The following is a 17,505-nucleotide window of genomic DNA, read 5'->3' as shown; positions in this document are numbered from 1 at the left end:
CATGTTATATTCTCGAACACGATTAAACAACCTGGCGAGATGGCTTTCATATAGTTGTTCTTTGTTGGATTGGACAATCATGTCATTCATATATACTTAATGTAATTGCTAATTTCATCTTTAAAAATATTGTTCATCATTCTCTAATATGTTGCATCCATGTTTATTAGTCCAAAGGGCATCACGCTGTATATTTAATTGGAGTGCTCCATCATAAAGGTTGTATTATGCTTGTTGATTCACATGTGAATTTATTGTATCTGGAGTACCCATCCATGAAATATAGAAACTTGTATTCGAAAGAGTTGTCCATCAATTTGTCAATGATATGCAGTAAGTATGAATCTTTGTGGCATGCCTTGTTGAGATATATGTAGTCAACATAACTTCTCCATTTTACTGACGCCTTCATAACTACAACCAATCTAGACATTTAATTGATATATCTCAATTATAAAATGAAGTTTTCTTGAAAGATCCTTGTAATGGTTTTATTGGTGGCTTCAATTTTCTGTGGTGATTGGCGCATTTTCCTATGGGCTACATACCAAATGGAAGGATCAATCTTCATTTCATGAAATGCAACATTGGGTTCGATGTTAGACATATCATATATGGAGACAAAGAATAGGTCATCATTATCTTTAAGGCACTTGATGAGGTCTCTTTCCACAGAGTCTCAAAGGTTGAACCTAATGTTTACCGTTCTAGATGGATTCTCATCGAGATAGACAGTTATGGAATCACTATCTAGGATCAACCTTGGAATCTTCATTTTAGCCTCAATAGAGAGGGGTCCCTTCGAGTCACGATCATCATCTAATGTGGATTCTTCAGGGCCTCATTAAAATCCATGATGTTGACGTCTAATGGGTATTTATTAGAAGAATAAGTTTTTTCACCCTCATTTTTTGTTGGATATAACGTCCTTACATTTATTTCTTCTTTGAGAGTAACCATGAGTTTTATGTAGCCCTAGAGATGGGTTACAAAACCATTGAATACTTGTAAATCGGTGCCTACTTAGGGTGATAACCTATCTTATTTTAAGACTAACCTCTCAAAAGGTTCAGCATACATGATGTCACAAAATATTCCCTTTTCAATCAGTATCCTTGGTACCTTGAAGTTTGTTATTCCAGTCACTCTTACTAACAAAAATATATGTCTCTTTGTAGCTCCATTGAGAGCTTCTTTTGTGCGGGGTAGTCCTCCCATAATAGACCTAACGAGGGAGTGTTCTCTTTGGTGAAGAAGGAGAAATAGGGAAACCATCATAATTATTCAAGGGTAACCGTGTTGCGATACCCATAGTTGAGTCACAATCATGATATAGAGGTTTGCAACAAGTTTTTTAGTACATGTATCCCAAAAGTTTCCCGGAGTCATTGGAGGCTCTGAGACATCTCCGTCTATGACGACTATAACTGCAGAGAAGGAAAAGGTCACTTCAACATTTGACACTGAAAAACTTCATATCCAACCGGTTGAAAAGCCAAGATCCGGCGAGATGCAGTGATTAGTGAATTTATTGGAATTGGGACTTTTACTTCATATGGGAGAAATGAATCTCTAAATTTGAATGTGAGGATCACTTTAATGGTGTCTTGAGGAGAAGAGGCGTCACAAAGAGTTGCATATTGAGTGGCTTTGGAAGTTTCCATTGCTGGTGGTTATAAAAGGTTAACAATAAGTGAATCAGCTAACATAAATGGTTGTAACCTTGCAATGGAGGAAATCACATAATTAGACATGGAATTTTTGTGGAACCTTGTTTTATAGGTTACTTCTAGGTGACATGACTTTAATAAGGCCAACTACTTTTGATGATGACAACTGATGTCTAATGAGGACAACTAGTCCTTAATAACAAGTCAAGCATAAGCGGTTAAAGATGCAAATCATGATATTAGGGTTTGATGGACTTGTATATCTTATGATGACAACAAAATGAAATATAACTTAAGTCTCGTCTCAAGTGAATTCAAACAAGTGTCTACAAGCAAGAAAACACGTGACAAAGTCTTGAAGTATAAGGAAGATCTACCTCGATTAGTCTGAGTGAAAACATTGTAAAGCATAAGGGCCTTCTCATAAAAGTGAATGGCTAAATCATACACACACACATACACACACAAGAAAACAAGTTTTAAACTTATTTTTCTTAAGAAAACATTTTCAAAAATACCTTAAAGTTGTGCCAAACAAGTTAGGAATTGTAAGAAAAGATATGGGCAAGTTTGTGCTCTTGCCAATCGATTGGCACCTTATGGAAATGATTGGATAATTTCAAAAATGCTCCCTAATCGATTAGGACAGTGCCTTAATGACTGGTAACAACTAGATATATTTCCTTTACTTTTTGAGTCAACTAATAGATTAATTTAAGTCTATTAATCAATTGGGATATAATTCCAATCGATTTGCAAGTCATAAAAAGAAAAAAGAAAATCATTTTTAAAGTGTCAACCTCTGGCCTATAAATAGAGGTCACTTCCAAGTTTCAACATCATCCAGAAATGTGATTTCATTTCTCACTTCTCACACACACTCTCTCTCTCTAAAAAAATTGTTTACTTTCTCTCATTAAAAGTTTAGCCGAAGTGCTTTTCGAGTATGTCATTTTTCGAGTGAGGAAGTTGTAATTCCGAAAGGGTAGCTTTGTAAGTTCACCAAGGAAGTTATGTTTATACCTTGGTTGAACATTTTATCCACTTAGGGATTGATTGTTTGGGTTAGAAGTTAAACCCGTAAAAAGGTTAAGTTTGAGATTTGTGTGATCAAGTGTCTTATTTAGGTTCAAGATTGACTCGTGGTAAAATCTCATAGGTTCTTGGTTAGCCCATGATAAAACCAAGTTTAGTTTAAAGCCCACTTTGGTATTAAAAGTTTGTTTCAGTTCAAGATCAGCTCGATGATAAAATATCACAGGTTATTGGTTAGTCCCGTATAAAACCAAGGTTTAGGTTTGAGAGCTCATTCTAGTGTTAAAATCTCCCAATGTTTGTTTGATGGTTGAATACTAACCGCTCCAAGATTCATATGGAAAGGAGACTAACTGCTTTGATCCACCATTTGGAAGGAAGACTCGTTACTTCTCTCCCATGTTTAATGTTTGGTTGGAAGTTAACCAAAAACTTCATTTTTCCTTGTATAAGGGGATTCGAGAGTTTAACCTACTAAAAGATCTTAAGTTTATTGGATACTTTCAAGATGAATTATTGGGAACACGACTAAGTCATTTTTGACTGAACCTGTATAATTCTTGGTGTTCATCTATTCTCTTAACTCTTTACACTTCCGCATTTTATATTCTACAATTTATTTTCTGCTGTATAACTCTAAAGCTTTTCTAAAAATGTTTTCAAACCCTGATTTTAACCCTAAAATTTATTCAAATCCAAGTTTTTCTTAAACACACAATTCATCCCCCTATTGCGTGCGAATTCATATGTCCAACAATTTTGTGAGAATCAAGAGACACTTCCTACATACGGTGCAACTTATTTGAAATGGAAAAGAAAATTAATTTTAGGTTGATTAAGTCCATTGTGGAAAGTCTCAGACACAATGGTGGAGGTCTCCGATGGACGAAAGGTGGTATATGAAAATTTAACACTCCAATGTACAATTCAATGAAGTTAGAGATGAGGAACTTACAAGTGAGTAATGAGTCGTACCTTGGTGTGACACGAGGTCACACTTATATAAGAACAATGATTTGAACCATAACTATGAGATACAATCAAAGAGGGGGTGAATTAGGATTACTGATTTTTTTTCTCATTTTTGTGCTAAGTTTCTTAACTTGTTAATGTATTAGAAGTAATAGTATGAATGTTAATTTTAGATTAATGTAATGTGCATAAATTCAAAGTGCATAAATTAATGAACACAAATATTTATATTACTTACCCTACCAACTTAAGTGTTCATTGAGTCCCTCTATTTCCTTAGAGGATTTTCTACTATGCTTAGATTTTTTTACAAGTATTCACTAATACCACTTTACAACCTTATAACACATACGCTTGAAGAAAGAACACAACTTTCTCTTTTACAATCACTTATCATCACAACCTTCATGACTAATTAACGTACATAATTTCGTAAATGAATTTGAAGAAGTTTTATTGCGGGCTTGAGTTCCAAGTTAAATTCTTGAATATTTGATCTTCTATTTCTTTATATCAAAATTTAAACTAATATTCCTTGAGTGCTCATAATGTTTGATGAAACTTTTTAAAATATTGGAAAGTATGTAAAGTTTCAAAAACTTGAAATTGAGTAAACACTTTGAAAGAATGTTTGAATTGTATGAAAATGATTTTATGAAAGAGGTCATTTGTTTTCTGATGTATAGAGCCTTATATACACCTTTAGGAACCTCTATGGATGGATGTATAAATTCGAAATGGTTCCATGAAGCTTTTCCATGCTTTACACATATGTTATTTTATGAAAAATTTCAATTTTCCAAGTGATAATCGATTACCAAATAGGCTATAATCGATTACTAGTTGTTAATGTTCGAAAAATCAAATTTCAAAAGCTCATAATCAATTATCACATACCTGTAATCGATTACCACTAAAGTTTTTGTGAAAAGTACATTATTTTTGTAGCCATGCTTCACTTGTTTGCACGTATTATGTTTAAGAAGATTACATATGAAGTTTGAGAGAAATTTTAAAACATCCAAAGTGATATAGTATGAATTCCAATGTATACCTTTGACTTGACGATCAATTCAATTCTTCACTTTGATTTCCAATGTCTATTCTTCATGTTAATCTTCATATTTGATTTACATTAGTCTTTAACCTTTTTTAACTTATTATTCTTTGATCTTCATCAAAACTAAACCAAGTAGAAGAGACCTTCTTCATAATATCCCCTTTTTTATGATGACAAACCCGTTTCGTTCTTGTATTTTTGGTAAAATTTTAAAATTTCCCCCTTAGTTGTATAACTCTCCCTCAATTGCTAAATGATGCAGTCTTTGCATCTCATAAACCTGTAATTTTAATTTATCCACAAAACACAATATAAACCTAACTTTTCTGGTCATAGATAGAGGGGCACTTGATAACATTCATACATGCATACACATAATGAAAAAAAATACAATACCATAATAATGTAAACAAATCCATAAAGTACGCGCATACAACGAAAAGAAGTACTTTAACACATATAAAAGAGAAACTATGTGTTCTAATGAAAACATTAATGCAAAAACATAACACATGGTAAACCCTTTACTCGTTAATATCCTTATCAACACCCTCTTCATGAGAAAATCATTCAATATGCTTAAGCCTGAAGCAAATGCCATCCATTTTAGTGTGAAAATTTGCAAAACCTGTATTCACCTTATTTCTCAAGTTCGTCATAAAACCTTGCACGCAAAGAAGTTAATCCATGAGCTTTTGGTTTGTTATTATGGCTTGTTGGTCAGACACAGGTTGAGGAACATATGGTGCGGATGAAGACGGGGCTGATGAAGAAGGAGAAAATGATGGAGGTAGCAAATCACTCTTATGAACATAAGTGTTTCTTCTTTTATCAAAGAATACCCCCATTTTAGTAAGACCTCCCAAATCAACGAGGTTTTCTCCAGACATTGCTATTTTGACTTCTCCACTAAAATCCACATCATGAAGTTCAAGTATTCAAGAGACTTCCTTAGCATATGGTAAGCCTGCAGTTTTTCCCTTGATAAATACATGTGAACTTTAACAAAATATGCCTAGTTGAGAGGAATGTTGTTGAGTAAAACATACATAAGTTAAAGTTCAAACTCACTAAATTGCGGATAATTTCCAAATTTTGGAACGAGGATGTAACACAAAAAGTAATGCAACGTCCTGTTATTCACTGTTAAACCTATAATACCCAACCAGACATAGGAAAAGCCTTGGTCATCCCTCTGCCTTTTGTTCATAATATCACTTTTAGACATACGATAAAGTGATAAGTAAAACTCCATTTTATCAAACCCTTCTCATTCACACAGCTTATCCAAATGAAACCTGGTTCCGACACTAGGAATACCAAAAAAATGTACCAATTTTTGTAGTAAATAAATGAATTTATTTACCCTTAACTTAAGAATATAGGTTATTCCTTCATAATTCTAAGTTATAAAAGAATTCCCTAACCAAAATCAGGGAATAATCACTAGAAAAACTCACAAAAATCCTCTAAGTTTTAGGATATTAGTAAATTTGAAAAAGAGAAATGTTTAAAGTTAGGAAGAGTACCATACTTTGGACTGATGATTTTTCAATCATGAAATTCATTTATGAAGTGGTAAATTTTCTCTGGAGTAGACATTAATCTTGACAGGTCCAAAGGATTCATACTTTGATTCCTTCTTGCGACCCTTCATGCAAAGACATTATTAGTTCTTAGAGTTCTTCTTGAGCTCATGGTGATTTCTTGAGAAAAATGGATTTTGGGATTTTTGAGAGAAGGAGATGAATTTAGGGCAAGTATTGGGTGTGAGTTTAAGTTGATTTGAGTTTCTTGCTTTATTTTAATCTTGAAAGATCAAGAGATAAATATTTGAGAAATTAGGGTTTATAGGGGGAAAAGTGTCGTATTCGGTTACAAAGTGAGAAGAGATGAAATGTAGAAAAAATAAGGGTTGTGATTTAAATATTGGCCAAAATGTATCCTCCTAATTTATTACAACATGGGTCATAATTGATTACGACTTGGGTCTGTTTTAAAAAAGTTTCAAGTTTGGCCAAATTTTTTCTCTTATAATCGATTACTAGCTACCCGTAATCGATTACCACCCCCAATTTTTATTTTTTTAATGATGCAAACAAATAACAAAGAATAATTCATCACATATTCACACACACACACACACACACACACACACACATTAAATGACGTAAAAAAATACATGAAACAATGTAGGATATATACCTTATGATGATTGATGAGGAATATGAAACGATTTAGATCAAGACATCAACATGTATATCAGATGAATACTAACTCAGATATTGTTTTCCTCCAAATTCCCAATTCTCTTATTACTTTAAAAAGGATCTTTATCCAGAGGTTTAAAAATGCCAGCTAATTGATCATGAGTGTCAAAAAATATAATGTCTACATCTCCTTTATACAAATGATCGCTTAAAAAGTGTTGTCGAATATCTATGTGTTTAGATATATAGTGCATAATTGGATTTTTGGTTAAATTTATTGCACTAGTGTTATCACTTCTTAATGGAATGCATCATAAGTTTAAACCATGTCACATTATTGTTGCTTCAAGCAAAGTACCTATGCATAACAACTTCTAGTAGCTATATACTCTACTTCAATAGTACTTAAGACAACACATGCTTGATTTTTGCAAGACATAAAAGAATAAAGCATCCCCTAATATATGACATGTTCCACTTGTGCTTTTTCTATCAGTTTTGCATCATGCATAATCTGAATCAGAATATCCAACCAAATCACATAGACTCTGTTTGGGATACCATAAACCTACATTTGTGGTTCCCTTTATTGGGTGATAATATGGAGTAATAACGGTCTAGGGGGGAGGGGTGAATATACTTCCCAAAATAAAACTTTTGTTTGAAAAAGATTTTTATCAGAGTTTCAAAAATAATATATTTTGCATGGCGAAAGCAAAGTTTGTGTAAAAAGATATTATGTTTATCGATTGTAAGTTATATGAGTATCCTTGCAGAAAAGGGATTATTATTATTCCTTTTGATGATTAAAAACAATCACAAATACTGGTTTAAATAAATTTACAATAGTATCTGGTACAATAAACCTATTCCTAAATATCAAGGACTAGTTGTTTCCTATTAATGCTGAAATAACTAAGAAAGGAAATAAATAATGTTGCATTAGTATAAGACAAAATTGCATGATTTTGTCTGATATAAAGAATCTTCCACATTATTCTACACCCCCCTCAATCTGGGTGATAGATGTCTATCGTTCCCAGTTGGTTCTATTGTCTTCAAACGTGCTTTTGGAAGAGCTTTAGTTAAAATGTTTGTTGTTTAGTTGTATGATGACACATGAGTGATACTTATGACACCATGGTCAATATTTTATTTTATAAAATTTCAGTCAATTTTCACATGCTTTGTTATATCATGATGAACTGTATTCTTTTCCATGTTGATGGCAACTTTGTTGTCACATAGAATTTCTATTGAGTGTTCAATGGTAACCTTAAGTTCTTCCAGCATCCTTTTTATCCAAATTCCCTCATAAATTCCATGTTCCGCGAACCTTAGTTCAACTTCTGCACTGCTCCTGGAAACTACTGATTGTTTTTTACTCCTCCAAGTAACCATATTCCCTCATACGAAAGAGCAATACCCAGTAGTTGACCTTCAATCTGCTGCACAACATGCCCAATATGAATTTGTGTACATCTTAACGCCATTGTTAGGATTTTTCTTGAAACATATACCTCTTCCCGGAGTACCTTTCAGGTATTGGATGATCCTCACTGCCGCTTTTATGTTGGCATCTAAGGGATTGGACATATGGAGGCTTGTCATACTAACAACAAATCCAATATTCGGTCTAGTATGAGTTAGGTGTATCAATTTTCAAACTAGACTTTGGTACCTAGCTATATTAGCTTCTACAATATTCTATTTTTTTTAATTCTATAAGAGTATTTGTTGCCTTACATCCAAACATCCTTGTTTCTTGGAGTAAGTCCAATGTATACTTCCCTTGATACATGTAAATCTCATCCTTTGTTCAAGCAACCTCCATTTCTAGAAACTACTTGAGTTGCCCTAAGTCTTTGACCTCAAATTCTTTTGCCAAGAGTTTTTTAAGATGTTACACTTACTTATGATCATCTTCGATGCTGACAATGTCATTAACATAGACAATAAATAAGGTTGTCTTTCCATCTAGAGAATGTTTGACAAACATTGTATGATCTAGATGACATTGAGTAAATCCATCTTCTTTAAAAACTTGGGTCAACCTATCGAACTAGGATCTAAGAGACTGTTTCATTTGGTATAATGAATTTCATAGTCTGCAAACCTTAGGAATTATTATTACCTTTAGTCTTTCCAGGAATGTTTAGAATTATTTCTATCAAACTATCACACATGTTTTTCTCCACAAGCATCACATTAAGACAATGCCTTACATCGAGTATAGACTAATATGTAAGATCAAAGAACATCCGTCTCTTTTTTCCAAATATTTCTCTCAATGGGACCATCTTTATTCTCTCCAAAGACAACAATAAGGTGTTCTTGTCAATGATAAACTTTATCGCTAGTTAAAGGTTTATGAGCAATTTTAAGCTCTTGCTCTCCGTTAAGAGCCTTCCGTAATCTACGATAAAGATGATTGGATTTTAGAAATTTTCGATGCCCAAGGTAAACAATCTTTTATCCAAACTCAATCTGGTGAAAACATGTATTAGATTCACATATAAGACACGCTTTATGTCCTTTGACACTATATCCAACCAAATTACCATATGCATGAAAGTCGTTGATTGTGAAAAATAACATTGCACGCATCTTAAATTTTTTTACCAAAATATGCATCATCAACGTCAACACCTTTATCCCACAAAAGTTTTAAATCCCCAATTAATGGACTGAGATAAACATCTATGTCGTTTACAGGTTGTCTTATTCCATAAATCATCATACTTAACATCATATACTTGCGCTTCATGCTCAACCAAGGTGATATGCTGTAAATCGTGAGAAGAATAGGTCACAAAGAATGTTTAGTACTCAGATTACCCAAGAGGTTCATTCCATCTGTGGCAAGACCAAACCTAAGATTTCTTGACTTAAGGCCAAAATCCGGAAATAATGAATCAATTTTCTTCCATTGCAAAGAATCAGCTACATGGTGAATGTTTCCATCACAGTTTCTTTCATATGCATGCCATCTAATATTCTTTGCGTAATTTACATTAGCAAAAAGTCTCTTTAACCTTGGAATTATTGACAAGTACCATAACACTTTAGTAGGAGGACCCTTCTTACTAACACTGTCATTGTCATCACCATTATTACTCTTCAACTTGTAGCATGACTTACCATATTCTGGACATTGATCTAAATTTTCATACTCTTTCTTGTATAATATGCAATCATTAAGGCGTACATGTATTTTGACATACTCCAAACCCACTGGACATAATATCTTCTTGGCCTCATAATAACGATCTGACAAATAATTAACTTCTGAAAGCATTTGTTTCAACAAATAAAGTAATTATGTAAAACTTTTATCAGACTACCCACCTTTTGCCTTCAGATTAAACAATTTTAACAACACAGACAATCATGTAAACCTGATGCACTCCTTATATAAATGTTCATCTTTGTCACTACATAAAGTATCATAAATATATACTTTCATATAAGACGATTCTCCAGTATCACAAATCATATTTTCTAGTCGATCATCCATATCTTCATCATCTCCATCCATTTGTGACGTCGCATTTCGATTACTATCCATTTCTCCATGCCACGTCCATGTTGTATAATTTTGACATATTCCATCACAACATAGGTGATGTAATATTTCTTTCTTTGACCATTTTTTGATATTCCCGCAAATAACACAAGAACAATAAAAGATACAATTATTGTTGGGAATATTTTTTCCGGCAAATTCAAGAACTCCTTCTCATACACTAGACCTAATCTATCATCTTTCATCCAACTATGATCCATAACAAATTCTGAAATTTATATCAAAAGACTAATGTAAATGACACACTAATGCTACACACACAACATCCTAATATGATTAAATGCATATACATATCCAACATCATTTATTTGTTAAAAAAAGAAACCAGTAACCCTAACGAAGAACATAAACATTCAGAAGCGTCAGAGAGAGAGAGAGAGAGAGAGAGAGAGAGAGAGAGAGAGAGAGGAATGGTAAATAACCCTAACGAAGAACATAAGCATTCAGAAGCGTCAGAGATAGAATGGTAACATACCGTAATTCGAAGAGGATGGCGATTTAGTTTCCATAAATAAATGAAGATGGTGAAGATTTCGCTATTGTTGTCGTCTCGTTCGCTAGGGCATCCTTGTGTGTTATGAACAAAATGAAGTATTTGTTATGTTTTAATTTTGTGAGAAATAACTTCACAACGGTTGCAAGCTTCAACCGTAGTGAAATATGGAACATATAACCATGGTTGAATGAAACAACCGTAGTTGTTATACTTTTAATTTTTAAATAACAATAAATATGAAGAGACACATGCTTATTTTTATTGAAAAAATGAAAAAATGTTGATGCTGAGATTCAAAGCTTGTCATCCGAATTCTATGACCGCGGTTAATTTTAGGAACCAAGATGAAAAGTTTCTTAATAAAAAAAACATGCGTGTGAAAAATGTGATATGACCACGGTGGCAAAATGGCCGTTGTAATATTGTGTCACTGAATGTATATTTTTTAGTAGTGTATGAATGGGGTAACTTATTTTTTGATGTATATACACCTTTAGGAACCTCTATAGATGGATGTATAGATTTGAAATGGTTCCATGAAGCTTTACCTTGCTTTACACACATACTATTTTATAAAAAGTTGTAATTTTCTAAGTGGTAACCGATTACTAGTCGTTAATGTTTAGAAAATTCAAAATCTGAAAGCTCGTAATCGATTATGACATACCTATAATCGACTACCACTAAAGTTTTTGTGAAAAGTACAACATTTTATGGCTAGGATTTCCTTGTTTGCATGCATTATCTTTAAGAAGATTATAGATGAAGTTTGAGAGAAATTTCTGAGCATCCAAAGTGATATAATATGAATCGCAATGTATACCTTTGACTTGACGATCAATTCAATTTTCACTTTGATTTCCAATGCCTATTCTTTATGACAATCTTCATCTTTGATTTACACTAGTCTTCAACCCTTTTTAACTTTTTCTTTTTAATAATTATTTGTCTTCGTCAAAACCAAACCATATTAAAGATATTTTTTTATAACAACAAATTTTATTGTTTTAATTGAAACTATATATTATAATTTTTAATTCTAAATTTTTTTGTTATAAATTTATTGCTACTCATTTTTGTATAAATTTCGTATAAACATAAATCAACTTACATTTAAGTTACCTTTAATCCCCCCAAAAAATCTTTCATTTAAGTTACCTATAATCCGAAACAATTTAACATAATCACTTATTTAAAAATCAATTTTCCTACCACATACATATCCAGTTATCAAACACACGCTAAATTTTGTCCGTTCACGAACACGAATCAACCGTCGAGTGGGAAATTGGAGTCTAGTTACTTGGTGGCAACTATTTACACTTTTCTTCTCTACAAAGAAGAAGAAGATAGAAACTTAAACCCTACAAAAAACACACATAATAACAACTTTTCACGGCGACGGCGACGGCGACGGCGACACCATAATCCGATGGCTTTGACAATCTCAAACATACTGCACTGCCCTAAATTGAATTCCTCTCGCAACCATCTCCGTCCCCAATTTTCATCCTCTCTCAGGTTTTCGTCACTTCACTTTTCTTCTTATTCTTCCACTTTCAAGATTAATTTCTTATCCTGAACTGAAATTCGCTTTCAATTTGCAGGTTTTCCAAGAGAACACTATGGAATAAACGAACGATTATATGTGCTTCTGCTTCTGCAGCAGGAAGTTCTAATCCTAATAGCGACATAAATCCTTATGAGGTAAACTTTACTTCATTATCCTCACTTGTTTGTGTAAAATTGGTTATTATTTATGTATGCCATTGTGTTCTTCATTATCTCATATAGGTTCTAGGTGTAAGCCCTATTGACAAGTTTGACAATATCAAAGCAGCATATACCAAAAAAAAGAAGGAGGCTGAGAACAATGGTGACGAAGAAACTGCTTCTAGAGTATGTTAACTGTTCTCTATATGTTAGATTTGTTTTCTGGAACAATGATTTTGGTAACTGTTATTAATATTTTATTATTTTACTGAGATGTGTAACTTAGTCCATGAAATACAGAGTCACAGAGAGTATAATAATTACAAATTTAAGAGACAACTTTTGATGTCATTACTGATCTGGCTGCTAGTTTTCCAATTTTCTAATGGGTGAGATTTAATTATTGTATTCATGTTCAGGAGAAGTATACTTAGGGTCTGTTTGGGAGTTTAGGAAGGGATAGGAGGGCTTTGAAAAAAAGGAAGAATGGAGTGGAAATAATGGTCGGCTTTGGGAGTGGGGTGGGTGGGTGGGTGGGTCATTTTTCTTCAATATGCTAAATCCCCATAATTTGGGAGAATTCAAAAATTGCATTGGAGGAAGATTTTGGCTACTTGTTATAATACTCAATGCTAAAATAAATTAATTATAAACATTTATTTATTATACTGTACAAATACACTCTCAAAAAAGGTGAAAGATTTCTCTATTTCATTCCCCCCAAAGTCCTCTCCTTCAAGCTCTCAAACAGAGCCTTAAGGTTTCTCTACTCTCTAGTCTTTATTTCTAATCCATTCTGTCCATGCTTAAATGAATTTCTACTGATGTGTCCTATAATGTTTTTTATTATTTCAGTTTTTTAGGAGGTTATTAAAAATCCATATTGTTATATGTTTTTCCTTAAGGTTTAATGCACTAACACATGGGATTTTGTGAATGTATGGTCCAGCTAGAAAAGGCATATGACAAAGTTATGATGTCTCAATTGAGTAATCGGAAAAAGGGTCTGACTTTTGGATCATTTAAGGTAAAGTAGTGGTATCTTTATTTTTCTGAGCATTTGAAATCGCACAAAAAATATGAAGATATGATGGCACATAGACACTTCTTGTTTGGTTTGTTTTGGAGATTGAAATCGCTTTATTATTTTAGTTCTGTAAGTATTTGTTGCATGCTACATTCGTTGGACTTCCTTTGATGAAGCAGCTTTTTATAGAACTTCTCTGTTGACTTCTTTTTTTCCAATTCACAATGAATACAATCCGCCTATAAATAATGCATACGAAGAATTTGGGAGGAATTAATGTCTTCTGATCTTGAATTCTTGACACTTTTTATTTCAATGAATCAACTTCCAAGATTATGATTCATCATTATTCGTGTTCATAGAATCATTATATGCACAGTTTACCTACACAAGCATGTTTTTACCTCTGCTATGCAATTCCTTCATGTTTAGCATGGGTAGTAGATATTGAAAAACAAACAACTATCTTTGGAGGGGATAACTTTATGAAAAAGAATTAATTCATTCACTTCATCTAGGTTATATTGTGCCCACTTCCCATTTTCCCCCAATATTCCACCCTAACTTTTTATTTGTTTGCTTCTCAAAATCTTACATTTTTTTAAGCGGAATGCAGGTTTCAAAGGACATAAAGTATGCCGATAAGCAGCCAATTATACCTTGGGGACCAAGGTTTGTTATTGCTTCTCTTGGTTAATGATATTATAGTTTCGCTGCAGTGTTACTATACACTACTTTACCCTCATCTATATAATTCATGTCTATTTTGCTGCATTGTTCTTGAGAATTGTATCTCTCTTATCTCCCCCCTCGAAAATTCCACCCACTTTATGGTTGAATTATGTTAGATAGGATTTCTTTCATGCTTGATATGATCCAATTACTCATGTTACTTAGAGAAGATCATGGTATATCTAACTTATGAAATACATATGCCGGGAATCATTTATATTTAGATTTGTTTATTTTCACCTACATTTGGAAACAACCGTTTGGAAGGAAAAGCCCATTTTTCCTGTGTGTGTAGAACTGACATTTATTTCCAGTGTCAATTTCACCTTGTTCAACATTTTCTTCAATGCAATTTCAGGTTTGCTAAATCAAGTGAAAATGATATGCGCATCAACTTGGCATTATCTGCTGCTTTTGTGAGTAATAAATGAATAGTTGATTTTATTCATTTATTTTTTTGTAAAATATAAATGCTCACTTGCTCAGAAACTATATTGATCTTAGGTATTCTGATGTAATATTAATCAGAAACTTTTCCATCCTTCTGCAGACAGCTTGGATCGTGGTCACTCGCAGTGCTGAATATAAACCTTTGCAGTTTTTAGCTTTTGCTTTTGTTTATAGGCTTTTTGAGAAGTTAAAATCCTTTGAATCTCCTAAAAGCTCCACAATTACTGTGAGTTTCATATTCTATGACAACCTATTCAATAAAATCTTTAATTTTTCTATTTTTTTAACCATGTTAAATTTTCATTAAATTGTATCGTTCGTAAATCATAATTTTTTTGGCTACAGGAAGATGGTGAAGATCCAGGAGAAGGACTGCGCATGGGAAAGAGACTGCTCCGGTCACTGGCCTTGGTTTTTGGATGTGTAGCTGTTTCATCCGTGGTATGATGATTCATCAGATCTTTTTGCGTGATTCAAGGATCAGTCCTTTTGATATTCCAATTTTTCGGCTTCCGTAATCTATGTATGATTTTCTTTTTAAATAAAAAAGAAGAAAATAAGTAGGACTAAGTAGGAAGTGAGAGAGGGATTGGTTCACCTTATCTTCTTCCTTCCCAGTTTTCTTTTGTTGAAACCGAATTATTTTGCATCATGATATTGTGAAAAGACATAATTGCATAATTTTCTTTTAATCTTCGTTGAAACTATTATTTGAATTGAAAATCGTTTTTAAAGAAGAAATATATTGCTACTGATTTACAGAAATCGGACTTTTGCACTGTGCTGAACTTTGACTAGAATTGTAGGAGGAAATTTGGCAAGTTATTTCTTTTGGGAGAGATTGAGCTTCAGAGATATACACCATCAGATTCATGATACCCAAAATAATTTATATTATGTAGTTTAGGTTTTAGTTGAAAATATATTTTCGGTATGTTATTCAGTTATTTTGTTTATCTCAGAATTCATTATAGTCAAATACGCCTGAAGTTTTCTATTTTCTTTTTACCACACATATTATTACTCAAAAATTAATATTCCACATCGCTATTAATACTCTCGTGCATTTCTTGCAGGCATTCACTGTGGGTTTAAACATAATTGAGTCTGCAAGTGGTTCTATTCCATCTATTCTTTTTAACAGTCAGGTATAGATCAATTCAGTCCTTCCTTGCTAAAAATATATAAGATATAATTGTTCAGAAACCTTAGGAATAATATGACGAACAAAGTAGAGGTACCAGCTACAGTTTTTTATTTTTTTTTTATAGATTGCAATTTTCTATGAACGTGTCCTTTGCAATATGAAATTTCCTTGGTGTTAAATATTTTCTCAAGCGAAGAGCAAAGGTCCAAAGGTCCTGGCCCTCGTTAGATATTTGTGATCTTTCATCATTCTTCCATTTATTAGCAATATGAGACCTTCGTTGTATTTGCAGGAGTTGATAATCACCGCATCATCAGCAGTCATGCTTTATATTTTGGGATCTTTTTATCGATAGTGGACCTTTCTTGAAGACAAAGAAACCAGTCAATCTGGTGATGATCGAATACTGTGTTACTAATCTTCTTTTGATTTTTCATTTTCTATTACGAATCGAGTTATATCGTTGTTTCACTCAAATTTTGTCAAAAGAGAAATAGTTGTACTTCTAAAGTAGGAGAGAGTGCCAATTTAAAGTTTTGTTCTATTTTCTTCTTGGTTTGGGAAAATTTGTTCTTTTTGAATTTCAGTATGATACTCAGTTGGGTTATTCTGTTCGAAGTTCCTTGATGGTTATAATGATGCTAGTTAAAATGCATTGAAGAAAGGAAAACCAATTCCAAGGTCTTGAAAAATTAAGTTGTTAGACCTTGAGACTTCCACATTCAACCAAGAAAATGTGTAAGAGCAGAGTTACAAGGATTCTTATAATATAACGGTGTAAAAGGTGTGCATTTGAAAATGTAACCTAATTTTATACTGACATCATACCAGAAATGCGTATTATTAATGAGCCACATTACTCAAATTTTCTTTTTGTAATGTGAAAGAGTGAAATGGGATGTTGAGACCTCTATCTATAGGGGGTATTGAATTGAAGCCTCCACCTTCGTCCTAGTATTCATAAATATGCTAGAATTCAAGCTTATCCACTATTTATATTGAATTAGGGGATTTTCATAACATTACTTATTAGATAAGTTAGTGTCCTAAAATGTATATTTAAAAACACATAATTTTGGAATTTATCAAATAGTCACACATAAAACGTCCGATCACATACATGAGGTTTTAATCGCACATACTATATAAAAATTAGTTTGTGTTATTTCAGAGATTCAATTCAGTCTCACTTTCACTCTCACGTCACTTTTCACTAAATAACTGATTTTGGCGTAATGATGTTAACCTTGCAGGTCGAGTCCCTCTCTTTCGTATCAGAGCTTACTTCATCGCTCTAAGATTCTATTTCATCACTTCACCATACATCGTACATTTTTTATTCTCTAATTGAATATATATAATCATGAATTAAGGTTTCTTTTTCCATCTTGCTAGTATACCGTTTGG

General features: G+C 32.8%; 1 protein-coding gene across 1 annotated transcript; it reads left to right on the top strand.

Annotated features, from left to right (window-relative positions):
* The first annotated feature begins 12,211 nt into the window (after positions 1-12,211).
* On the top strand, positions 12,212-16,705 carry LOC127132201 (protein CHLOROPLAST J-LIKE DOMAIN 1, chloroplastic). The gene is made up of 10 exons (XM_051061100.1): positions 12,212-12,550; positions 12,637-12,736; positions 12,824-12,928; positions 13,692-13,769; positions 14,386-14,441; positions 14,860-14,917; positions 15,052-15,177; positions 15,297-15,392; positions 16,028-16,099; positions 16,391-16,705. The coding sequence occupies exons 1-10, from the start codon at positions 12,462-12,464 to the stop codon at positions 16,451-16,453; spliced, it is 843 nt and encodes a 280-aa protein (XP_050917057.1). The 5' UTR covers positions 12,212-12,461; the 3' UTR covers positions 16,454-16,705.
* Positions 16,706-17,505: the final 800 nt, after the last annotated feature.

Source organism: Lathyrus oleraceus, chromosome 3 (genome assembly GCF_024323335.1).
Source record: "Lathyrus oleraceus cultivar Zhongwan6 chromosome 3, CAAS_Psat_ZW6_1.0, whole genome shotgun sequence".
Taxonomy (NCBI): domain Eukaryota; kingdom Viridiplantae; phylum Streptophyta; class Magnoliopsida; order Fabales; family Fabaceae; genus Lathyrus; species Lathyrus oleraceus.
The sequence above is the reverse complement of the archived record's forward strand: the minus strand, read 5'-3'. Positions and strand labels throughout refer to the sequence as shown.

Coding starts and splice junctions, on each gene's coding strand:
- LOC127132201 (XM_051061100.1), top strand. CDS start 12,462: ATGGCTTTGACAATCTCAAACATACTGCACTGCCCTAAATTGAATTCC. Junction 13,770..14,385: donor TGACTTTTGGATCATTTAAG/GTAAAGTAGTGG, acceptor AGCGGAATGCAG/GTTTCAAAGGACATAAAGTA. Junction 15,178..15,296: donor CTAAAAGCTCCACAATTACT/GTGAGTTTCATA, acceptor TTTTGGCTACAG/GAAGATGGTGAAGATCCAGG.